Source organism: Corythoichthys intestinalis, chromosome 7 (assembly GCF_030265065.1).
Source record: "Corythoichthys intestinalis isolate RoL2023-P3 chromosome 7, ASM3026506v1, whole genome shotgun sequence".
NCBI lineage: Eukaryota > Metazoa > Chordata > Actinopteri > Syngnathiformes > Syngnathidae > Corythoichthys > Corythoichthys intestinalis.
This window is the reverse complement of record NC_080401.1, coordinates 8,910,247-8,936,869: the sequence shown is the minus strand read 5'-3', so window position 1 is coordinate 8,936,869 and position 26,623 is coordinate 8,910,247. Positions and strand designations below refer to the sequence as shown.

The 26,623-nt window shown below is 38.1% G+C and overlaps 1 protein-coding gene across 6 annotated transcripts; it reads left to right on the top strand.

Annotated features, from left to right (window-relative positions):
• The first annotated feature begins 14,755 nt into the window (after positions 1–14,755).
• glrx2 (glutaredoxin 2) lies at positions 14,756–26,546 on the top strand. Of its 6 annotated transcripts, none has more exons than XM_057840205.1 (5): positions 14,756–14,782; positions 15,906–15,963; positions 19,485–19,661; positions 21,258–21,287; positions 25,348–26,546. In XM_057840205.1, the coding sequence occupies exons 1-5, from the start codon at positions 14,772–14,774 to the stop codon at positions 25,507–25,509; spliced, it is 438 nt and encodes a 145-aa protein (XP_057696188.1). In that variant the 5' UTR covers positions 14,756–14,771; the 3' UTR covers positions 25,510–26,546. The 6 variants fall into 6 exon arrangements, with proteins under 6 accessions (XP_057696188.1, XP_057696189.1, XP_057696186.1 ...); XM_057840206.1 differs by lacking the exon at positions 14,756–14,782 and adding an exon at positions 15,101–15,207 and having other exon boundaries at positions 25,348–26,544; XM_057840203.1 differs by lacking the exon at positions 14,756–14,782 and adding an exon at positions 15,214–15,415 and having other exon boundaries at positions 25,348–26,544.
• The last annotated feature ends 77 nt before the right edge of the window (positions 26,547–26,623 follow it).

Sequence of the window (26,623 nt, the reverse complement as noted above, 5' to 3'; positions counted from 1 at the left end):
GGCACATGGATCAGGACTAATCTTGGCCCATCCCTCTCTGCAAAACTGCTGTAGTTCAGTCAGATTCCTGGGATGTCTGGCATGAATTATGTCTCTAGATCATGCCACAGCATCTCAATGGGGTTCAAGTCAGGACTTTGACTTGACCACTCCAGAACATGTATTTTGTTCTTCTGAAACCATTCTGAAGTTGACTTACTTCTGTGTTTTGGATCATTGTCTTGTTGCAGCATCCATCCTCTTTTTAGCTTCAACTGTCTGACAGACGACCTCAGGTTTTCCTGCAAAACATCCTGATAAACTTTTGAATTAATTCTTCCATCAATGATTGCAAGTTTTCTATGATCTGAAGCAGCAAAACATCTACAAATTATGATGCTCTCTCCACCAAGCATCACGGTGGGGATGAGGTGTTGATGTTGGTGAGCTGTTCCATTTTTCCTCCACACATGTGTGTTACTCCCAAACAATTCAACTTTGGTTTCATCAGTCCACAAAATATTTTGCGAAAACATCTGTGAAGTGTCCAAGTGCCTTTTTGCGAACATTAAATGAGCAACGTTTTTTTTTTTAGACAGCAGTTGCTTCCTCCGTGGAGTCCTCCCATGAACACCATTCTTGGCCATAGTTTTACATAAACAGTGGGGAGAACAAGTATTTGATACACTGCCAATGAGAAAACCCATTGGCAGTGTATCAAATACTTGTTCTCCCCACTGTAGTTGCTGTGTGCACAAAGATACTGGATTGTGCCTGTTAGGATACGGGGAGTCGTATAATATGGATCCAAATACAGACTTTGAAATTAGAAGTATTTATTACAAAAACGAGAACAAAGGGAGCACGCAAAAACACGCGAGAGAAAAATGCAACGCAAAATGGGCACGAACCGAGTCGGCGAGAGAACTAAGGGGAAGGCAATAATGGCCAGAAAAAGCTGAATCAAATGACAGCAAAGTCCAACAAAAATTACTACTAACAGCAATGTGATAACAAAAGATACAACCGTAACAGGCAAGAGATCTCCAGAAGACGCACACAGTGGTAAGCAAGCATGTAGAATGTAATAGTCCGACACTTGCAGGTGGTGACAGGCTTCCTTAAATATTGCGCTTTCCTAATCAAGCACAGGTGTGTCGCATTACCCTGCCAATCTGGCTCAATCAGGTGCTGCATAAAGAAAGAAGAACTGAGAACACACTCAAACATGACAGTGCCGGTGATTTCAGCAAGTCTGTAGTAGACACTCTAGGGTTGTTTTTAACCTCTTTGAGTATTTTTTGCTAAACTCTTGGCGTCATCTTTGGTGGACGGCCACTCTTTGGGAGAGAAGCATTAGTGCCAAACTCTCTCCATTTGTAGACAACTTCTCTGACTGTCTATTGATGAACATCCACACTTTTAGAGATGGTTTTGTATCCTTTCCCAGTCACAATCCTTGATCGCACGTCTTCATACAGCTCTTTTGACCAAGCCATGATGCACATCAGACAATGCTTCTCATCAAGACAATTCTTGCCAGGTGTGTGTTTTATAGTGTACAGGCAGCTTTAAACCATTCATCAGTGATTGGGCACACACCTGACTTTATTTTTTTGGTAAACATTGGTTTCAATTGCTCTTCAAGTCTCCTTAGGCAGTGGGTTCACTTACCCCCCCCCCCTTCTGTTATTGTTTGCATGCTATCCTCATTAAAATATTAAACCTATACATTTTTGGGTGGTTTTAGTTAAAGCAGACACTGTTTTTTCATCTGTGTGATTTCAACAAAGATCAGATCACATTTGATTGAATTTTATGCAGAAATGTGAGAAATTCCAAATGGTTCAGATACTTTTTCATACTACTGTATGTATGTACAACCCCTGGCAAAAATTGGGATCATCAGTCTCAGAAAGCGTTTACGCAGTTGTTTGTAGAAAAAAAAGCAGATCACAGACATGACACAAAACTAAAGTCATTTTAAATGGCAACTTTCTGGCTTCAAGAAACACTAAGAAATCAAGAAAAAAATTTAGTTAAGTAAGGGTAGTTACCTTTTTAGACTAAGCCAAAGGGAAAATAATAATATAATTTTAATAATAATTTTTCCTTTGTCTTGTTATCGGGTTTTTTTTTTTTTAAAATCTGTACCGGGACATCCTTAGCTCTTATCTAGCCTAGTGGTGGGCCTCCAGTTCCGTAAAGTTTATTTTTAAATTCACCTCATGCAACCATTTGAGTGGTTCACTTTAGACTCTTGCTGCAGTTCCACCCTTTTCATGTCCTTCCAGCACCACAGGTTGAAAATTAGGTACAAGGGCACACTGATTAATTTAACAATTTGCGACACAATCTCTTCTACAAAAGCGCACAAACCATCATTTACCTAAACATATTAGTCAATATTGGATTAATTCTACATCAAATGACACGTGCAGATTGTATGCAGACTAGTAAGTGGTTAGTCACTTAGAACTAGGCAAGTTAAAGCAGTCCATCACCACTGATCTATAACTGCGTGTCCCAAATCAACAAACAGTGACACTGAAATAACATGAAATCAACAGGGAGTTAATCTGAAATGCCTCAAAATCGATAACAGGTAACCTGTAAATGCTCCAAGACCAACAGAAAGTGACCCGGAGCTGCCCCAAAATAAAAAGGAAGTGACTCAAAACAATCAGAAATTTGCCCCCAAAACCACGGAAAGTGACCCAAAATCAACAGGTAAAAATATGAAACAACACATTCACATCTGGACACCTTCAATTTTAGGCTTATTTCAACAAATGAGCCACAATACATCATGGAAAATAATTACTACGTTCCATTTTATTATATCTTTTCCAAAAGGTGTAAGTTCGCTAATAGGTTTCAGGGTTTCCCTCATTGTTTTATAAGGCCAGGCTTTTCTTAGAGCCTTTCCAGGTTAAAACAGTGCTAATAAAGAAAGTATAACAAGGATAATAATTTAATTGCATTTTAACCTCTTCTGGTGCAGGGGCGTCGCTAGCTTTTAAGAATTAGGGGGAGAGGAGATGACCAGGATGTAAGTAAACGTAGCGGAATATATATATAACTAGCTCATAACTATCGCTTAATTGTATTTTTTTGTTTTTTGTTACTGTCGCATTTTCTGATGATAAATAATCGATCCAAACAAATAAAAAAAGAAAAAAAAATGTTTAAAAGGGTAAATATATGAAAGAGAAAATCTAGATCACTCCTTGATGTCTGCAATTTCTGCATCGTAACCCTTGTTATTTTATCATATTTAACCCATAAAATCCCAAATAAATCCAGTTGTGGCCATTCACAGCTATGTGTTGACACTCAGTGATACATGCTACATGGAGTTTTTGGATCGAAACAAAGTAAGTACACGATAATATCTCGTTAAAGTCATGGCGTCTGTAATTCTGCTCTCGCGTGCTATATACATATATATATATGCATATCTATATACATTTATTTATATATATATATATATATATATATATATATATATATATATATATATATATATATATATATATATATATATATATATATTAGGGCTGTCAAAATTATCACGTTAACGGGCGTTAATTAATTTTTTTAATTAATCCCGTTAAAATATTTGACGCAATTAACGCACTATGCCCGCTCAGACAGATTTAAATGTCAGTACAGTGAAAGGCCAACTTGTTAATTGTGTTTTATGGAGTTTTTCCGCCCTCTGCTGGCGCTTGGGTGTGACTTGCATATGTTATGTGGCGTAATGTCGCCCTCTGCTGGCGATTCAGTGCAGCGGATTATTTGGGTTTCGGCGCGCTTTTCTGACGTGATTATATGTCGACGTGAACTCACACTAATAGACAGTGCTATTCAGACCAGCTAGCGTCCGCATCCAGTATTCAGTGGCAGTTCTCATAGCCCCATCACACTGTTTGTGTCTAATACATGCATCGCTTGTGAGTTATATTCCTCCTTTGTTTATATTCATGAGCATTAGATAGTTATTGATGATGGGTATTTGAATTTGTTCACATATATGGTGAAATGCAGTTACATTGTTAGATGCTTGTGAGCTAATTGGCTAGTGCTACTGCTCAAATGGACACGTGTGTGTACATTTTATGTTATTTTGTGATTTATGCAAGTTATTGACACATTGCCTTGTTATTTTCAGTTTTACAAAAATACAAGAAACGTGCTCCTGTCAAAAAGAGATGACTTCAGTAAAGCCCATGCAACTTTGCCACACCGTCTGATTTCTTTTTGGAACTTATGTTCGCTATCTGTCAATTTGTGTACTCACACACATTGAGGACAGAATTGGGCTACTAGTTTATTTTTTGATTGAAATTTTTACAAATTTTATTAAAACGAAAACATTAAGAGGCGTTTTAATATAACATTTTATCCATGGATCACTTTAACAGAATGTTAATAATGTTAATGCCATCTTGTTGATTAATTGTTATAATAAACAAATACAGTCCTTATGTACCGTATGTTGAATGTATATATCCATCTTGCCTTATCTTTCCATTCCAACAATAATTTACAGAAAAATATGGCATATTTTATAGATAGTTTGAATTGCGATTAATTGCGATTAATTACGATTAATTAATTTTTAAGCTGTAATTAACTCGATTAAAAATTGTAATCGTTTGACAGCCCTAATATATATATATAGATATATATATATAGATATACAGTATATATAGTGCCTTGCAAAAGTATCCGCCCCCCTTGAATCTTGCAACCTTTCGCCACATTTCAGGCTTCAAACATAGAGATATGAAATTTTATTTTTTTTTGTCAAGAATCAACAACAAGTGGGACACACTCATGAAGTGGAACAACATTTATTGGATAATTTAAACTTTTTTAACGAATAAAAAACTGAAAAGTGGGGCGTGCAATATTATTCGGCCCCTTTACTTTCAGTGCAGCAAACTCACTCCAGAAGTTCAGTGAGGATCTCTGAATGATCCAATGTTGTCCTAAATGACCGATGATGATAAATAGAATCCACCTATGTGTAATCAAGTCTCCGTATAAATGCACCTGCTCTGTGATGGTCTCAGGGTTCTGTTTAAAGTGCAGAGAGCATTATGAAAACCAAGGAACACACCAGGCAGGTCCGAGATACTGTTGTGGAGAAGTTTAAAGCCGGATTTGGATACTAAAAGATTTCCCAAGCTTTAAACATCTCAAGGAGCACTGTGCAAGCCATCATATTGAAATGGAAGGAGCATCAGACCACTGCAAATCTACCAATACCCGGCCGTCCTTCCAAACTTTCTTCTCAAACAAGGAGAAAACTGATCAGAGATGCAGCCAAGAGGCCCATGATCACTCTGGATGAACTGTAGAGATCTACAGCTGAGGTGGGAGAGTCTGTCCATAGGACAACAATCAGTCGTACACTGCACAAATCTGGCCTTTATGGAAGAGTGGCAAGAAGAAAGCCATTTCTCAAAGATATCCATAAAAAGTCTCGTTTAAAGTTTGCCACAAGCCACCTGGGAGACACACCAAACATGTGGAAGAAGGCGCTCTGGTCAGATGAAACCAAAATTGAACTTTTTGGCCACAATGCAAAACGATATGTTTGGCGTAAAAGCAACACAGCTCATCACCCTGAACACACCATCCCCGCTGTCAAACATGGTGGTGGCAGCATCATGGTTTGGGCCTGCTTTTCTTCAGCAGGGACAGGGAAGATGGTTAAAATTGACGGGAAGATGGATGCAGCCAAATACAGGAACATTCTGGCAGAAAACCTGTTGGTATCTGCACAAGACCTGAGACTGGGACGGAGATTTATCTTCCAACAGGACAATGATCCAAAACATAAAGCCAAATCTACAATGGAATGGTTCAAAAATAAACGTATCCAGGTGTTAGAATGGCCAAGTCAAAGTCCAGACCTGAATCCAATCGAGAATCTGTGGAAAGAGCTGAAGACTGCTGTTCACAAACACTCTCCATCCAACCTCACTGAGCTCGAGCTGTTTTGCAAGGAAGAATGGGCAAGAATGTCAGTCTCTCGATGTGCAAAACTGATAGAAACATACACCAAGCGACTTGCAGCTGTAACTGGAGCAAAAGGTGGCGCTACAAAGTATTAACGCAAGGGGGCCGAATAATATTGCACGCCCCACTTTTCAGTTTTTTATTTGTTAAAAAAGTTTAAATTATCCAATAAATTTTGTTCCACTTCACGATTGTGTCCCACTTGTTGTTGATTCTTGACAAAAAAATTAAAATTTTATATCTTTATGTTTGAAGCCTGAAATGTGGCGAAAGGTTGCAAGGTTCAAGGGGGCCGAATACTTTTGCAAGGCACTGTATATATACAGTGGGGAGAACAAGTATTTGATACACAGTCAATGGGAAAACCCATTGGCAGTGTATCAAATACTTGTTCTCCCCACTGTGTAGATAGATAGACAGACAGACAGACAGACAGACAGACAGACAGACAGACAGAAATCGTTGTCTCGGGTGGTATGGTCTCCCCTTTCAAGCTCGGGTCCTCTACCAGAGGCCTGGGAGCTTGAGGGTTCTGCGCAGGATCTTAGCCCTCAAACGTTGTTCCTGGTATCGGTTGGAGCCATGCACCCAGCTTGGGGGTTACTGCCAAGAGTGTCCCGATCACTACTGGCACCACTGTTGCCTTCGCTCCCCACATTTTCTCCAACTCTTCCTTCAACCCTTGATATTTCTCCAGCTTTTCGTGTTCTTTTTTCCTGATGTTGCTATCGCTCGGGATGCACCCAACCCCCCACACAAATATATGCTATATATAATCATCTTCTTGGCTTTCTCTACTTTCTAATCATTACTCTCCCACTCACATTTACAATAGACCCTACCCACCGACGTCACAAAACCACGTGCTCGCTGTATGGTTCCGCCCACTTGTCCGTCATTTTGTCTGTGTATTAGCATTGGTTTCAATTGATCGAGGAATTTAAAATGCATTTCATGGAAGACCCGGTGCTTTCTGATGCCGTAAACTCACTGGATGTGTTGCATAAAAGGCGTTATGTGGAAAAGCTTCGTTCTATACAGTCGCCAGATCCATATTTGATGCCCAAATCGATGTTTTTCGACCCACTGTCTTCGCCCTGTCTGCCTGACATCTGCTACGCTGATATTTACAATTATCTTGTCCACACAAAATCAGCCTATTCTCACGAAAATTTCAAAAACTTCAAGAGAAGTGAATGAGGTGTGTCCAAACTTTTGGCCTGTACTGTACGTGAATGAGCTCAGCTCCTCTACTCATCTATGTGTAAAGTGAGAAACAGCTTATGCTCCAGATTTGAAGGAAGTCACCCCAAAAATAGTTGTAAAAAAGACTTAAAGGGGAACTGAAGAGCTTTTCAGATTTCGCTCTTAAGTGTTTTACTCAGTTGAATTGTATTAAATGCGTCATTCGCTCTCTCAAAAAGTCACTTAAAAAAAAAATAATAATAATTGACCGCGTAGTTTTTGAGGTATGGCCATAGCAACACCATAGCAACGAGGGACGCGCCGTCCTGCCGACCCCTACCTCGTGACGTAACTTCCAGGAAGCCTCGCCACCACTCTGAACACGGAAATATAGCACCACGCTATCCTCGCCATATATTGCAAACATTTTCTGGGTTTTACTCGCGGGATTCGTCATGCCATCTCGATGTCAAGCGATATGAATTACTCACAGGAAGACTCGAGACTCTAGGAGTGGTCCAAAAAAAAACTTCTCCTGCAAAGGTTTGGACCGTTTTTGTTAGCATGCATACAGGTCCCCAATCGGCTCATTGTTTTCATCATTTCAGCCACGACAGCTTTGAAAACCTATACAACAATGCAACCTTGGTTTTCCAAAGACGTAAGTAGAACATTAATGGCTTTTTTTTGATAAACGAGGGGGACTCCTACTGCCAGTTTGTTGAAGTGCGACATTTTTTTTTTTTTTTTTGCTGTTGGCCTGTCATAAGTAGATAGGTTGACTGACATGTCGTCTACTCATGTGATTTTATTACTATATCAATAGGTGTTCTGTGAATTCAAATGTCCCCAGCACCAAATAGGTCCTTGGCTCGTTGTTTTTTATATTTCAACATCAAGGTCTGCCGATTTGAAGAGGGAACAATAGCATCAAATAGATGCTGCTATGACTGGGGCATTATTATTTGATCACCAAGAAATTATTATTAAATTAAAATTAGGATTCATCCAATATTTTCATGCTGCTGTGATTGGAAGCCAAACATAAAAAATTAAGTGGCGGAAACCCTCAACACGATGAAAAAAGCATTGCAAGTCAGTTGCCACCCAGTTTCCCAAAATCAAGAGAGAGTGGGTCGAGTCATATGATGACCCAAGTGATGCGGTGTCCAGCGATGACGACTGAAGAGATCCTATGAGGCCTGCCAGATGCTGAATTTCTTCCGTCTGCGACATCAGATGACGATGATTTAGGAGAAATAAATGTAGCAAATTTTGATGACATGAAATCATAAACTAGTCATATATACAGTACACATTTTTTAAAAGAAAAATCAAGTTACCTTCATATTTTAATGATAATGCATTATCTTTGTATAGAGAACACTTCATGCTACAGAAAAGAGTAAATACATATTTCCCACTGCCATTATCATTTTTCAATGTTGCGCTAGTCCGTTGCTATCCTAACTTTGTGTTGCTTACTAAAATTATGCTCTTTGATGTGTGCCGTTGTGTGCTTGGTATAACATGTTGTGTCACAATCTGACAACGAAAGCTAATGCTGATTCAACATAAACCTGGTATCATTTATTATTGCGGCCTATTGAATATTTTTTCAGAATGTAATATAATTACAATATATTATATACCAATAGAATACATTAAACAGTCAACAAAAGTGTGTCAATGTTGTTAACAATTTATGGTTTTATTTTTTTAATGAAATTCATGCCCCTTTCAGTGCTTCAGCCTCCGCAAGTTTGGCTCTCACGTCTGGGATCTCCTGATGACACAGGCATACTCTTGGAAGGGTAATTACTTGACGGTTTACAGCAACACCTGGAAAATAAAATGGTTTTGTCATTTATTTTGAAATATCAATAACATATCATTCATTTAGCCACATTTGGGCTAGCTTTATCATATTTAGATCGGTAGGAGCTGTCCCATTACCTAAAATCCAGTTTTAGGTATGTGTAGAGCATTCATTTAGCCACATTTGGGCTAGCTTTATCATATTTAGATCGGTAGGAGCTGTCCCATTACCTAATATCCAGTTTTAGCTATGTGTAGAGCATTCATTTAGCCACATTTGGGCTAGCTTTATCATATTTAGGTCGGTAGGAGCTGTCCCATTACCTAATATCCCGTTTTAGCTATGTGTAGAGCATGGAAAAATATACAACCATGTAATCGCATTCTAATAAAAAAAATCACGATGCTGGACTTACCACTCACTCTCCCGTTCGTGAAGTGTCGAGCTGTCAATTGGCGTCATGACGCCATCTGCTGTGTCAAGTAAATCGCCGTCGTCTGACGCCTCAGGTTCAAACATGTAGGGATTAATTGTAGTTCATCTTTCCTGGGAGCCTTTGCCATCGGTAGCGTCACGAAAGAGCGATCCTGAATGGTTACCTTTGGTGGAAATATCACTGACATCATTGTTGCTGCTATGTTAGCTGTGGGTAGTCTTCTGTTGCCTACGTCACACTTCCGGGTTTGCGAAGGGACCATTAACGGAGTGCAAAAAAAATAAAAAAACGCAAATTATCCTTACAATTACGTGTTGATAATGTCATGGTTGTTTTGACGAACTTGTCCCAAGTTTATATTCATAAAATTACACCAAAATCCGGAAAGGTCTTCAGTTGCCCTTTAACTCTATAAACAACCTGGACCTTCACGATGCATTTCAGACAAACTAGCTTGCAGTAAAGTGGAAGCAATATTTTAGTGCTGGGATTTAACTTTTGACCGCAAAACAAAGATGATAAACCATGCGCAGAGATTGTCTGTAGTGTGGAAAGGCAGGTTTTTAAAATGTCAAACATTTGGTTTATTAATTACATGGAACTTTTTGCTTTTAGCTGGGGCTTGGGTCTAACTAACTGTTACTCCCAGCCAGGGCCGGCGCTAGCTGTTTTGGTGCCCTAGGCATAAATGCTTTGTGGTGCCCCCCCCCCCCCCCCCCCCCCAGCCACCCCATCCCCCCCCCAACGATAGAAATGAACAATATCTGACATAATGTGGAAACAATGAATATGAAAGGGGAAATCCACATAGCTTTAAGATTGTTTTTTTTCTCTAATTAGTTTCACCAGTAGATGTCACTCTTGGCCTCTGAACCTCTCGAAAATGACTACGGCTTTTTACTAATGGAAATTTTTCGGTATCAACATAGTCGTTGCATAAAACCACTCGTCTCGTAACATTCCATTTAATTTTCATTGTGCAATGAATTTGCAAGTCACATCATTTCCACCACAGCGTTTTGGAGTGTTTTTTTTTTTTTTGGTTGTGCACACTAATAAACCGATCATAACCCGATTTCTGGAGTTACCAGATTATTCAAGTGGTCATGTAAAGAGCATGATCCGCTATCCTTTATCTGATAAACACCGCTATTTTACATCTCTGAGCATCTGTACAAATGGAAAAACGGATGTCGCTAGAGAGGCCTTAGGGACGCCAAACTGATTCGCTTTCAGCCTATGGGCCTACTCTGCAGTTAGTGAGCTTGTGTAACGCAATCGCCACACTCGCATTTGAAGAGGTTCAGTGGGACAACTTCAAGCAAGCATGGGTTTTTGGTAGACATGGAGGAAGGCTGAGACCAAGAGTTTTACGTCATGTACTTGGAAAGAAATCGAACTATTGACTTAACATGTAAACCAGGTTTTTTCCTGATTATCACATCACTGAAGTGCACGTAAATGCGTCAAATCTAACTATTGTCATTACCTGGTTATTCCCAGTTATCAGATTATTGTAGTCATGTAAACGTAGCTGATAATAAACAATTGTTTAAAAAAAAAAAACATTCTTACCTGCAAGTGATGCGCGGGCATCATCTCTCTGCTTTTTCCTCTTCCTTTTTTCCGCCCCTGACTCTTGTTGTCTTTTCGATTACATTTCCTTTCAAGAATAAACTTCTGCCAAATTTGCGACTGAAGCATAATGGCGCAAGCCACTAGGGAATTGGGGGGGGAACCAAAGGTAGACTGACGAGAGGGCCGCACAGGAGATTCTTTTTTTGTGTAAATAATGAGCCTATGATACTTATATTTGTATTACTTGCATTTATCAGGCTTTACAAAGTTTTTTTTTTTTAAATACTATATATTGTTGTTATTATTACAATTACTATTTTTTAGGATTTTTTTACAAACTTGATTTTTTTTGGTGCCCCTTCAGGCAGAGTTGGTGCCCTATGCGCAGTGCGTGTTATGCGTATGCGGAGCGCCGTGTCTGCGAATATTCACCCACATAGATTGCTAAAACATTATAAATATATGCCTAGTCATGTTATAGGATATAGGACACTGTCCAGTGACGTGCGGAGAGCTCCATGACGTGTGAGGCACGAGCAGCCCAACATGAGACACGAACTTAACTCAACGAGTGACGAGACTTACCAAAATCATCCGCTACAATACATATACTGTATACTGTATATATTTCCAATTTAACTTATTTCAAGCCAAAATAAATAACTTTTAAAATTTCTATTTTTTTAAGTAATCCATCTTGTTGTCATTCAGTTTTAAATATCATTCTGGTTTAATGAAGATCATTGCCTGGGATGAAAGTCGCCCTTGACTAGTTCTCTTCCAACTGTGTTTTTTTATTTTATTTTTTTATCATGCTGAGAGGGAATGTTTTCAGCGCTGACAAATGTGCTATATTCTATAATTACATTTTTATTTTTTCCATGACTGACATGTGAGGCTCTGCCTGCCCTGAATGCATGTCACTGACACTGTCACACATGAGAAATAAGTACAGTGATCCCTTGCTACTTCACGCTTTAACGTTTGCACCCTCAGTCCATTACGGATTTTTTTCAATGAAAAAAATATATATGGTTGAAAACACAGACAAGGCTGAAAAAGCTGTTTCTGCTCTTGCACCCCTTTTTAAAATCAACTGCTGTATTTTAAGCCAAAAGAACTGTTGTGTTTGGCAGAACAATATGTTTCTATGCTGCCATAGCAGATTCATGGCACAATAAGCCACCGAACTATTTTTAATTAGTCCATTTTACCCTGGAAACCCCTGTTTACAGACGTCGTGCAACCACTTTTGTTTCATCCTAGCCATAAAAATAAAGTAAGTAATCATATTTATTATTCGAAATGTCTGTCATTTTTAGCTTAGAATCATTAATTGATGTCTAATATTTAGTATTAAAAAAAAAGACTTTAAAAAATTATTCACTCGCATATATTAAAGTTTTAAACAAATTACATCACAATGAAAAAATTGGCATCCGTAAAAAAGTCATGGATATCTACCTCATAAATATCGCTCAATTGTTTTTCATTAGTCGCATTTTCCCCAATATTTTAGATGATAAATAATTGATCCAAACAAAGAAAAATTGAAAAAAAAAAAAACGTTTAAAAGGGTGAATATATGAAAATCTCAATTACTCCTTGATGCCTGTGATTTCTGCATCGTGACCCTTGTTATATCCAGTGTTGTTAATAACGGCGTTACAATATAACGGCGTTACTAACGGCGTTATTTTTTTCAGTAGTGGGTAATCTAATTAATTACTTTTCTCATCTTGGCAACGCTGTTACCGTTACTAAGGACGGAAAGGCATGCGTTACTATGCGTTACTATATTGGTCGAAAAGTCTGAGGGAGACGGACTCACCGAGACGACAGAGCAGAGCAGGAGCGGGGAGGAGGCAAGAAAGTTGTGACGCCGAGCAAACGCGATGCTAGGTAGCTCCAATAATACATGTTGTAGCCGATAGCCGGACAAACTACGCCCGCATGTTATGGTAGTTAGGGTAGACATGGTAGATATCACATATACTGTATATAGATATAACTAGATGCAAAATGACAGCCGCCATCTTAAAGCAGTAGGCTTTTTAGGACGGCTCTGTTGTAGAGAACCTTCCTCGCGAACCTAAGTAACTTTTTATCTAAAATACTTCTAAATCGGCAAAATCTTGACTTGAATCTATCTTTAAATGATGAAACAGTTTTAAAACTTTCATATGTCGAAAGTAGAGAGAAGGGAACTAATGCAATAATGGGAGCAATTTTAACAACTTTTAACAGTTGATTCAGGGTGAAGGGTAAATTAGGGTAAAGAATTGGGCTCGGGCCAATTGTACCAAAAACCTCCACAAAAAACTTCACATAGTGTGGCCAATGTGTTTTTTTTTTTTTTTTTTTTTGAGGGGAAAAAAAAAAAAGTAATTATCACCAATTACTTTGCCAAGTAACTGATTACTCTTACGTTCAGGTAATTGAGTTAGTAACGCAATTACTTTTTGGGAGAAGTAATTTGTAACTATAATTAATTACTTTTTTTCAGTAAGATTAACAACACTGGTTATATCACCATGTTTCACCCATAAAATCCCCCAAAAATCTAGCTGTGGCCATTCACAGCTGTGTCCTGACACTCGGTGATAAATGCTACTTGGAGTTTTTTGATCGAAAAGAGGTATGTACACAATAATATCTCGTTAAAATCATGGCGTCTTTATTTATGCTCTCGCGTGCTCTCACATCCAGTTAGGGTTTTGCTGTTTAATTTTTTTTTTTTTAAATGCCCTCGTGTTCAAATTTTTTCTTCCCCCAGAAAATTGAGATTTTAAGTTTTCCAACAACGTATTACACGTGCATATCGGACAATTTTGAAATTTGGCCAAATTGGGGGTCTCAGGGAGGAATGTTTTCCGCCATGTATATAAAGATGAGCTGACCCGAGCCGGTCAAGTTTTTCTCACTCTCGCTCCCTCCCTCCCTATTCCTGCTCTTTGTTCGTCAGGCACTGCACTGCAGTTGCTCATTAAAGTTAACGACGTTGACAGATGTTTGTGTTTGATCTTGCCAGAGTCACGGACTTCAAAAGCGCCACATGCGTTAATCATCGTTTAACTTGTTAAACAGTTGCTGTAGCCACTCATTGTGTGTAAGTGAACAGCTTGAGAGGATTTGAGTAGACTCACTATGATGCCAAGCATTTTCCAACTACTTCAAAATAATTTGGTGGGACAGTAACATGTTTAAAACTTATCATAGTTATTACATTTGAAGTGCTTAAAAACCTTTTATTAAAAAAAAAAAATATATATATATATATATATATATATATATTTTTTTTTTTATTTTTTTTTTTAAATTACACTTTGGGGAAAAAAGTGAAAAAACATGTCTTATATGTATCTCTTTCCAATGGTGAATCTGAATAGATACATTTAACACGTACAAAAAATGAATAAATTATTAAATTATATATATATATATATATATATATATATATATATATATATATATATATATTTTTTTTTTTTTTTTTTTTTTTTTTTTTTTGGTGGAGGGGTTACTACTTCGGGGTTTTTCACTTATCGCAGCGGGTTCTTGTCCCCATTAACCGTAAAAAAACAAAAAATCCCTGTACTTCTATGGAAAATGGCTTGATTGAGTGTCTGTAGAAGAGAGAAAATGCCATAAATATTGTATATTCATAACTAGATGTCTTAAAATACTTTGAGACCACGACGGAACTAACTGTTGGCCATCTTGCACCGGAAACCTTTACGAATGGATGTCTGGTGAGCGACCTAAAATAGTCTTGAAGTACCCTTCAATCGGAACATTTTTGACAGATTTACAAACAGTTCATTACTTAACAAACCATATTAACATGGCTATGATTCAGATTGGATGTTGACTTTTTAAATGTTATAATTATTTTCATTTATCATTCATTTAAATTACTGAATTACTGTCGCTTAAGAAAAACTAAGCTGTTTAAAATTCAGGCAAAAATTGAGCAATATTCATCTCAAATTACACCATCGAGGTAATGCGGCTCGAATCGTTCTGTTTCTAAGATGGCGGACAACTGATGACGTCGAACCCTGTTGCCACACAGTGCAAATGAGACATCTTACCTTATAACTTCGACATAATGTTGTCTTCTACGTACACATGTCTGTGGCAGACATTCGATTGTTACTTCCGGTATTCATGTAAGGTAGGCTAGAAGTTAACATATTACAAATACAATATATGAACCAAGGACGTAACAGCATGTACTTTTTAATTACGAGTAGTTGTTAAGCACAACTGCATGTTTCATCCAGTAAAGACGTTAAATATTTTTTTGTTTGTTTTTGTAATTTTTTATCGATGATTTCTCGAGCTGGATGTTTTCCTCAGGCGGCATGGGCAGTTTACCGAAGGTCATTAGCAATATTCAGTCGTTTTCAAAATTATTTCATACAACATATCCTTACATACATTTGAGAATATAGAATTATATCAAATGTCGCATAACCGTACGTTATGAACATATTAACTCCGCTGAAAAGCCTTATTACGTAGGACAGTGCCACTAAAAGTAAAATCTTGATGTTAGTCAGATGTTAAGGTGTTCACTACGTCACCCACTTTGGGGTTCTAATCCTGGATTAACCACATGTATTAACTGAGTGCAAAGCAGTTGCTCACGGCATGAAACAACACGCATTTAAACGTGTGAGCTACATAACAAGTTATGGACATAAAGTTCAGAACAGCAATTCTGTACTTGCCTTTTGTACTTAATTTAATGTCTTCTTGTGATATAGTGCCATTTTCAAGGTGATAAGAAAAACCGCCCCACCCCCTTTTTTTCATTACTTTAATTTGAATTTGTACTCAAGTAACTGCATTTCTTTCGTCTTCTTTCAGGATGGGGAATTTTGCTTCTTCCACCACGGGTGGATCAGCAAGTGTAAAGCTTGTTCATGTAAGTAGACCCACTTTTATTTTAATAATAATATATTTTTTTATAATCTTATATAATAGTATTTGTTCAACTCAATGTTATTGTGTCGTTACACTTTTATTCTAGAACACACAACACTGGCTTTAACTTTGACAGACAGTTATAATGTGGGCTCATTTTGCGATATTGTATTTTCTCACTTGGATCTTTTTATTACAATAACACTCTCCACAATTCCACAATACTTTGTAATTATTATTATTTTTTTGCTGTATAGTATTTGTTAGGGGTGTAACAAAATATCAAAATGGTGATATGTCGTGATACTTTGTATCCCAAAAGGTTATCGATATGCTCCTGTCAAGAATTGAGATATCATTTTAAAAAGGTGTCAATAAATAAAAGGCTCCCATTCACGGTGCTCGACGCCCAATCCATTTAGACTGGGAACGTTCGTTCATTCAAAACCAGAGCATTCACAGTCACTCGGTCCGATTTTCGGGGCATTTACAGTTCACTTTTTGTTCATTTTAGGGCATTTACAGGTCATTTCCTGTTGAGTTTGAGTCACTGCCTATTCATTTGGGCAATTCTCAGGTCACTTCCTGTTCTGTAACGCAAAAGAAACAGCAAATGACCCATAAAATACCCCAAAATCAACAGGAAGTAACTGAAAATCAACAGGTAAACTACCTTAAATGGCCCAAAATTACTCATTGCCTGGCACTGGCTGCCACTGACGGCCATAGACGTTCAATCCGTTTGAAGTGGGAGTTCAAATGGATTGCACATCTACTAGTGATAAACTTATTCAAATTCACAGCAGAAGCTTGTTTTTCTGTTTATTAGTTTTTTGTAGAATATCCTAGAATGATTTCCTGACCAATGTATTGATTATCGTTGTATCGCTATATCGTCAGATCATCGTTATCATGAGCTTTGTATCGCAAATCGTATCGTATCGTGAGGTACCAAGATGTACCACTCCTAATATTTGTATTAACAGATTCGGGATAGCTGCGTTTGTTAAATAAACTTGTCCGTTTATAATGTTGACAGACAGTATGTCTGGCAATAATTTAGGGTAGACGTAATCAAGAGCCATTATCACACTGGATTCCCAGTAAAATGTCATATAAAGATTTATGCAACTTGGATCATATACATGGCGATGCTAAAACAACAATTATATACTGTTTAAGATATGACATTAATTATAAGTTACAACTGCAGTTGCTACGTTTATGATCGGGGATCTACGAAGATGACAATTCTTGGCCAAAACCGAAAATGAGGACACAAGGTTGAAAACTGAAGCATGGAAAATTTATGTTTTGGCGTATTTCAATTAATCATGTACAGAAAATGCAGCACAAAATGCTTTACATCTGTTTCCCGACCTTTATTGAACCAAGGCACTGGTTAACCTTGAAAAAAAAGCTTATGCTGTCACAACACATGCATAGTGGATACACAGGTCTATTTGGTACCTTCTCCAATGTGGTGGAGTATTTAATTTTTGTGCCCTTAGCATTGATATTAGGGGTGGGAACCTCTTATTAACTCACGATACGATATGATTTGCAATACAAAGCTCAAGATAACCATGATCTCACGATACAGCGATCCGCCGATTATTGATACATTGGTGCGGAAATCATTCTCATAAACTGAAAAACAAGCTATTCGCATCCTTCTTCTGTGAATTGGAATTAGTTTATCTGTTACGTGCCAAAGACGGCTCGCGAAGGGCGTAACATAAAACAAGCCACACAAATGTACGAGTGGACCCAAATTTATTTACACAACAATCAAACTCGCAATGAACATATACAGTGCCGACGAAGCGTGACTTCAGGGTAAGCCCAGGCCAAAACAACAAACAAAAGGAGCTACACTGAAAACCCCACCCGCTAACTAAACCCTGATCATGTAAAAGGAACAAAGAAAAGACAGCGTCTAACCTAACTTCCTACTCTATACAAAACAGGAGAAAACGGGTTGAACAGAAATGGCGACTTACCCTTACTTGCTTCAGTGCTCTTATTTACAGTGGTGAACAAAAACCATCCAATAACGAATAAACACAAAAGACCTCACCGAAAAAGCGGGAGTGTATCAAACTAGCGATCAAATGCAAATGTTTAAGAAGCTTGGCGCCTTTTTCCGTGGCCAATCAGCGGCGGTGACGTCATCGGTCCGCCCTGCGTCGATCAGCTGTCGTCACAGTGGGAGGGGAAACAGTCAGCTGGTGGAGGCGACAATCAGCTGACTGAAAGAACCTCAGAAAATTAACTATTAAACGGCCAGGGGCCGTCACATTATCTCTTTTAGATGTCCAGTCTATTTGAGCTGGGAGGGTGGCAGTGAAGGAACATTCCCTGCCGTCCCTCCCACTTCTAACGGATTGACCGTCTTTGGTGGTCAATGGCTACCAATGGGTTTAATTTGGGTGCATTTAGGGCCATTTGCTGTTGATTTTTAGTCACGTCCTGCTGATTTTGGGGAATTATGGGTTATTTCGGGTTTATTTTAGGTTACAGAACAGGAAGTGACCCAAGAATCTACCCAAATTAGTAGGCAATGACTCAAACTCAATAAAAGATGACCTGTAGGCACCCCAATGATACATCGATTTTTGGCATGAGCATATCGATAACCTTTTGGGATACAATGTATCACGATATATCACCCTTTCAATATTTTGTCACACCCCTAATTTATATTGGTGGATTGGAAAAAAAAAAAAGGGGTTTATTTATTTTGTCCAAATGAATGAGATTGAATAATTTACTTTGCTACACTAATGTGCCACTGCACGCTGATAGAGAATCACTGCTTCACAAAATAAAGCAGCCGCAAAATCAGAAAGGATAACCCATAGACATAGAGTACACATACATTTTCTTACTTTTTCTAATTGCGTATACATATTTTAGAACTGAAATGAAATAGATTTTCTCCCCCTAAAGTCTAAAATAAATACTTTAAAACTCTTATTTAAAGCCTTTTAGTTCTGACTGGGAAGACTGGGGAAACATAACCCAAAAACGTCAGCGTGTCAATTTCTGCTCATCTCCATGTGAGCACAAAATTTGCGTCACAGCCAAGCAAATGCTCTGGACAGGTGATCTGTTGCCTGGAAAAAGGTTGAATGCTTGTTCAAGTGGTTTTCACGTGGTCCTGTTTTGAAGATATTTTGGTGAAAAAAAGTATTTTGGACGGAATCAGAAACACACTTTTAGTCACGTTTCAGCAGTACGATATATTGCCCAAATGTTTTATGCATTACTACTTATGAGACCAGATCAGAAACCATTAAATTCCCAATATCCGAATTCTTATCTTGTATCGGTAAATTGTGCACTTGACACTAAGCCAAGAAAAGACTCTTATATTTTCATTGCAAAAGATTATTCCTTCCAAAGTATACCGACAATTTGAAACCGCAATGAAAATGCACAGGGAAAGGAAAAGTTTTTTTTTTTGTTTGGGCTGAAGCATGATCTTTTTCCATTGACATTTTTGTTTTTACTTTTCAGGAATTGGTGTCACAGAACTGTGTTGTGATATTTTCTAAGACCACTTGTCCATACTGCAAAATGGCGAAAAACGTGTTCAATGAAATCGGTGCCTCTTACAAAGTAATTGAACTTGATGAACACAACGATGGGAGGAGGCTACAAGAGGCCTTAGCTCAAATGACTGGTGCCAGGACGGTAAGAACCCTATTTTTCTGTTTTATTTTTTTTAAGTGTTTTTTTTCTTTTTGCCTTATCCTTTTTTTCAGTTTTATTTTTTAATGTGTTTTTTGCCTTATCATTTTTTCTGTATAACAGAAATGTCTGATGTAGTCCTTTATTTCGTTCATTTGCGTAAAGATTTGTTTAATGAGAATGTCAAAAGTTGTAAAGTTTGAGAGGTGACAGATTGCAACAGACTTGATTTTTAAGTCACTGATAATGTAGTGGTTTTCATCTGAGGACTTGTTACTGATTGCAGCTAATAGATCAATAAACAATACACATACAATCGATGCAGAAGAATAATAACATGGTCCTGTTGTGTGAAATTTCCGATTCTTAGATTCCGATTCAGCAATGGAAGATTCGAGAACAATTCACAAACATCCAAATTCCGATTACCGTAATTTTCGCACTATGAGGCGCCACCCACCAAATTTGACACGAAAACGACATGTGTCCATAAATAAGCCGCACTAGACTATAAGCCGCAGCTGTCCTCACTGTATTAAGGGATGATTACACCAAAAGATATTAACCGGAATCACTTTATTTAACAGCGCATCATACAACTGTCATAAGACCAAAAGAACCACCATTCATTGCTTCAAGAAGCTTCATTTGGTCATCACTGCTCCCTTGGGGGAGACAGTCAACCTCTGCTCCCACCTGCTGTCAACAATGTTGTTGTCCAACATGCCTCCTAGCATGCATTGCAGCGCTACAGATGTAAATTACAATCACAATTCATGTTATGTGCTAATTGTTTCTTCAGTTACTGTTCCAGTTGTTTCATTAACTGCTAGTTATGCAGGCATGAAAATCTCTCACCTTTCGGCGAAATTCGCCGTTTTGAAGTAAAAAAGGATGACCTACGTGAATCGTGTAGATCCGAGGAGAAAATTTTTAAGAGGGGTGGGTTGGGGGGTGTATGGGGTCGGGTGTAGGCATGTGCCAGTTACCTTCACGGTTTACCATGCTACGAAAACGTCGCGGTTACAAAACCACAAAAATTTTCCGTCAGACAGTAGTACGTATTCGTTATTTTTCATGTGTCAAAAATGCAGCCAGAAGTGGCTTGGCTTGGCAGCGCTTACCCCTTCCCCTTTTGATGCTGCGTGTGTCAGTGACGCTATTCCAGCAAACCCAAAAACAAACACTCCAAACACAAGGCGTACTTTTCTTCAATTTTTTGATCTCTCAAATCGTGGTAACTAAAATATACCAAATGAATACATTTGAAACGTTGTGCAATCGTATTTTTCCGCGTGAGTAGCTTCAACAGTTTAGCTTCATGAAAAAGTTCGCCAAAAACAAAACACACATTTTCCTTTCAAATTCAATACACAAAGTTACTAAAAACTTAAAAAGACGAATGATAGGCAAGGCTTACCTAGGAGAGCAACTACACTGAGGTTAATCACAGCCGCTGAGAGAGAAACAAGTTTGAATGCAGGGGGAGAAAAAGAGAGCATCACAGATCGCTAATAGCGACAGATGATCTTGTCCTAAGCACAAATTCACGTTCGATGGACGAGGAGAGGTCTCACTCCCATTTTTTTTTTTTTTTAGATGAATGCATTTGCCAGCATATTGAATATGGTGAGTAATGGTTTCAATCGTTTTCATATTTTGCGCTAGACAAAGTTACTGCCGTTCATTGCAGCTTGCGTTGAACACTGCCAGAGCTAGCCAAATCTCCGGTGAAAAAATAGCTCCCGTTAAGTTGGCGTCAAGCTTGTGTATTTAACGGTAATATAAAAGCAGTGTTGTCAGTTACGTGTTATGTGAGTAATGCGTAGCTGTAATCTGATTACTTTCTTTCAGTAAAGAGCTATCTAACGCGTTCATTTTTCTAAATCAGTAATCTGATTAAAGTTACTTTCCTTGATGCCTGTGCGTTACTATTTTGTTATTGCCCCATAATGTATGTAGAATGAAGAATACTGTAGTCATGGGAGTGACATCACATGTCACATTTTCTAATCAGGGATGGGGAAAAAAACAGGTTACGTGTATTACTATGATGCGTGAGCCGTGAGCACTGGGAGTTTGCGGCCAAAACAACATTGCCTTGCTACCTCGCCAGGATGCAATGAAATAGGCAAGAGATATGCAAAAATGGCTGCATTTGCACACTGGAAACACAGACATTACTTCACATTTTTGTCCAGTAAAGAGGACAAAAATATCTCCGTGCGCTGCGAACTTTGCGCTGGCTCAAAAAGACTGTCGACCGCTAAAAGCATCCAATTCAAGCATCACTTGGAATTACAGCACAACAGGTAACAAGACAGCCAGGACTTTTTGATACTGCTCGTGCCCAATCCTCGGTTCAAGCTCAGTTGTTGTTGAAGGTTTTGAAAGCTTAGGTTTAAGGAAATTCTAAATATCCATTTTGCCTCCTCAGCTGTAGTTTTAGCTAAGCAAAGCAAACGGCTGTCTCTAAGGTGCTATAGTCACATGATCTGTTTGAAAAATAATTTGGACCCATTATGAAATACTTTGAAGGATTCTTGTTCATTTCATTCATTTTTGTTGTTTGTTTTATTGCTCTAAAACATTTATAGACAACATTTTAGTGGCCATATTCAATGGTCTTTATTTTAAAGGGGAAGTTTAGAATTTTTTACATTAAGCTTAATTGTTGAGTTAGCCGTGGTTTAATTAGTCGTTGGAGTTGATTTGAACAAATTCTGTGCAGTTTGCCAGTTATTTGTTAGTTTCAGGGCTCCTGAGTGGCTAAGCTAGCGCGAGTCAATGGTGGTTGAAATCAACTGTTTCAACTATTAAACCCCCGCTAACTCTAGTGAAAAATTAAAATTGTCAAATTCGCCTCATGTAGGCAGAATTTTGGCAGAACGCCGGAACATATTTCCTCCACACCCTTCTCACCTTTTTAACCCCTGACCCATTTTCATGCCTGGTTATGGTATGTGGTAACACTTTATTTGACAGCCATAGGACTGTCATTAGACAATCATAATTATGATATGACACTGTAATGAGCATTAATGAATGCTCATACCGGATGTCATTTAGTCTTATCCAGAAAATGATCTCACTTTTGAATGGATGTAAAAGAACCGAGCTGGACATAAATGGAGTTAGAGACATAATTTGCCGGATGACACTTAATGAAATCTGTCATAAGCATTCAGTAATGCCCATTATGGGGTCATATCATAATTGTAACGGTCTTATGACGCCGCTTTCAAATAAAGTGTTACCTAATAACCCAAATAAATCAACAAATAAACTGGACTAGACTATAAACCCCAGGATTCAAAATGAAGGAAAAAAGTAGCAGCTTATAGCCCGAAAGTTATGGTAGTTAAATATGCCAAGTATAGCGGAACTAAAACGCAGTCAGTGCGGTCTTCCAGACGCTATGGGGAATGGACCAAGAGTAAACATGCACAAGTCACGCGTTCTAGATACAAAACAGCAATAAGAATGGCTGAACTAACCAACCAACTTCTCCGTGAGATCAGACTGCTCCCAAAAATTTAAAAGCAGACGTGGGCAATTATTTTGGATTCGACTAGATAATCATCTTCTAGAAAATAAGGGATTTCAAAGAATGTTGAAAGCAATAAGAGTGGCTGAACTAACCAACCAACTTCTCTGTGAGATCAGACTGCTCCCAAACATTTAAAAGCAGACATGGGAAATTATTTTGGATTCGACTAGATAATCATCTTCCAGAAAATAAGGGATTTCAAAGAATGTTGAAAGCAATAGAGCCAAGGTACGTCATCCCATCCCGACGCTATTTCACTGACACGGCACACCGGCTCTCTACAAGCAGACAAAAGTAGAAATCATGCCACCGCTAAGCTGTGCTGTAAATGAATGGAACATCGCCAAAAAAAACAAAAAAAACAAAAAAAAACGTTTTTGTTGTTACAGACAACGTAATTGAAATGGTTGTCGCTGCCCTGCTGGGTAACTTTAGCCATCTGACATGCTACGCCTACACGCAGAACCTTGTTTTTTCGACTTTTCGGTTGGGTTGTGCATCAATAATCGATTTATAATCAAATCATTGTCTCTGAATCGTAATCGCAATCGAATCGTGAGGTCACGTTGCGTATTTAAACCACTCTAATTTGATACTATTACTACGTTTAAGTATTTTGTTAAGTCATTTTAGTATGTTCTGTCTGTATGCAGCTAAACAAAACAAGCTGAAAGCGCACGGTAGTACTATAGTTGTCAAATTTGCTTTGCGTAGGACATTTTGGCAGAACACCGATTTTGTTTTCTCTCATTCTGTCTTTCCTGTTCATTTTGCTTTTGCTGCTCATTTTGTGAAATATCAACAGTGCTGTCCTGCTCATTAACGTTCCTCTCAGGTTCAAATTGAAAGGGCTGAACAGATGACATGTTTATGTCACTAGATTCATACTCTATGGCGTCATAAAAGGCCGGCAGCACCGCCAGTTCACATCACCGCCCACAATGCATTGCGGGGTCAACAACAATGGCGACCTACCCGTAATTTCCCGAATATAAGGCGCACCCGTGTATAATGCGCACCCCAAATTTACTTGTAAAATCTAGGGAAAATTATTGTACCCGTTTATAACGCGCACCCTAATTTTAGCACCAATAAATAGAAGAATACAAGAAAACAGAGCTTGTGTACAGATACAGAGATGTCATTTTACTGACTGGTGAAACACAGCTCAAGCATAGCACATTGGTAGTTCAAAACATTAACGTGAACTGACAATATTTACGGTAGTAATATGATTTGACAACTTCTCCAACTTACCAGAATCTAGGAGAAAACAAAACAGATGTGACTTTTCTTATAAAGGCTGCTGTATAACTTGCTCGTTTCCTCATGATGAATAAATGTTTCTTCCATGGATTGATACGGTAAAATGAAAGTGAGAACGTAAGTCGGAAATCCGTGAGAGCTCATCGCTATGACCACGACAGTAATAGGAACTATTGTTATTTGGGATTGAGTTTCCCGAGGGACAGATATAGTTGACGGACACAGAAAGTGTGTGTCCTTACATTTGTTATTGTCCGAATTGCGGAGCTGCAATAAACGTCGACTCAAATGAGTTCAAGAAACTAAATTCTGTGCTTTATGAAGAGTGAAAAAAGCAAAATTTAACACAGACGAAATCATTCGGCCGATTAGAGTGACGTATTACCGAAACAAAACGGTGACGTCACGTACCGTAATGGTCGGCAACGGGTGGCCGCATATGTTTCTTCAACACAACGTGGCCGTGTCAATGAAAAAAAATTGGTTTATATATATATGTAATACATATATATTTCTGTCTCCATCCATGTACCCGTTTATAATGCGCACCATGAGTTTACCAGTTGATTTTGGGGGAAAAAAGTGCGCGTTATATTCGGGAAATTACGGTAGTTAAGCTAATTTTACAAATTTTATAAAAACTAAAACATTAAGACGGGGTTTAATAGCAAATTATTATAACGCATACTAACATTTATATTTTAAGAAGTACAAGTCTTTCTATCTGTGGTTCCCTTTAAAACTACCTACTACATTTACAGCCCAAAAAAAGTGAAAAGAATTGATATAGACAATAATGAGAAAATTGTTATCGTTTTTTTGGCCAGATTGCCCAACTTTACCAACAGTTTTTTTTTTTGTGTGTGTGTTCAGGTGCCAAGAGTCTTCATTAATGGAAACTGTATCGGAGGTGGCTCGGATACCAAACAGCTCCATCAGCAGGGCAAGTTAGTGCCCCTGATCAATCAGTGTGCTCCCTGTGGTGATCCCATCTCTGAAAGCTCAGGGAGTGGACAGTTTGAATCTGCCAAGTGACTAACCGTTCTTCTAATTTCTTGCATTCATTTATTTTTAAATGTTTGCTAAGTCTTGTGCTTCAAGTTGTATATTCCTTGAATTATTTATTTATAAAAGTGCACTGAGTAAATTGTCATGTAACACGATTTCCTCTATTCACATCTTTTTAGGAACGTCATCACAGTGTTATTTTTATTAGTCATTGAATACGAATAAGTGTTCTACTTTTTTGTTTCTGGTTTTAATTGTTTTAGGGGATTATCGCCATCCTCTAATTATCAGTGTCTAACAAATGGGAAAAATACTTCTCCTAAATGATGTACTGCATTTCACGTGGCCTATTATGCAAATAAAACATTGAATTGAGAAATGAAATGACTGTGTAAAGATTTGTTTTAACTCATTTTAGTAGGATTTTCAGAAACTGTTTGGGCACAGAATTAATTCATGTACAGTAATCATCATTTACTTCGGTTGGTGACTACTTTTAGTTGATTAGTATTATTTTGAAGTATCGCTACTCTTACTTGAGTACAATTTTTGGCTACCCACCTCTGCGTCCAACTAATCAAATACTATTGGCATAAACATATCAAATACTTAAGATTATTTCAATGTGTCACAGATTGGTGTGTTCAAATGTTTACTGCACAAATGTATTCACATATTGTAGCTAAATTGTGGGAAGTTAGCAGAGTGACTTAGTGATTAGCATGTATGCCTCACAGTTTGTTAAATGTTACAGATTTGAGTTTAAGCGAGTTTGAGTGAGTTGAGCCAGTTTAATGTTCTCTGCCAGTGCTGGTGTGGATGTTTTTCCCCTGACTATTCCCGATACCACTAGTGTTATATAACATGCTTATCAGTTTAATTGAAGTGGTCCATCTGCAGTGGTGGAATGTAACAACATATAAAATACTTCGTTACTGTACTTAAATACGTTTTACATGAGTACAAATATGAATTGGTACTTTTACTCCACTACTTTTCAAATTGTTGACTGCATTACATGTAACTTCCCCAAAATGATTTGATTGATTGATTTGATAGTTTCGTTTTCAGGCCTCCGGCGCAATTGATAAGCCACGTACAACTGATAGCAGCGCGCCTTCAGATGGGTGCTGCACACTCT

Coding starts and splice junctions, on each gene's coding strand:
- glrx2 (XM_057840201.1), top strand. CDS start 15,730: ATGGACATAAAGTTCAGAACAGCAATTCTGTACTTGCCTTTTGTACTT. Junction 15,816..15,905: donor GATATAGTGCCATTTTCAAG/GTGATAAGAAAA, acceptor GTCTTCTTTCAG/GATGGGGAATTTTGCTTCTT. Junction 15,964..19,484: donor CAAGTGTAAAGCTTGTTCAT/GTAAGTAGACCC, acceptor TTTACTTTTCAG/GAATTGGTGTCACAGAACTG.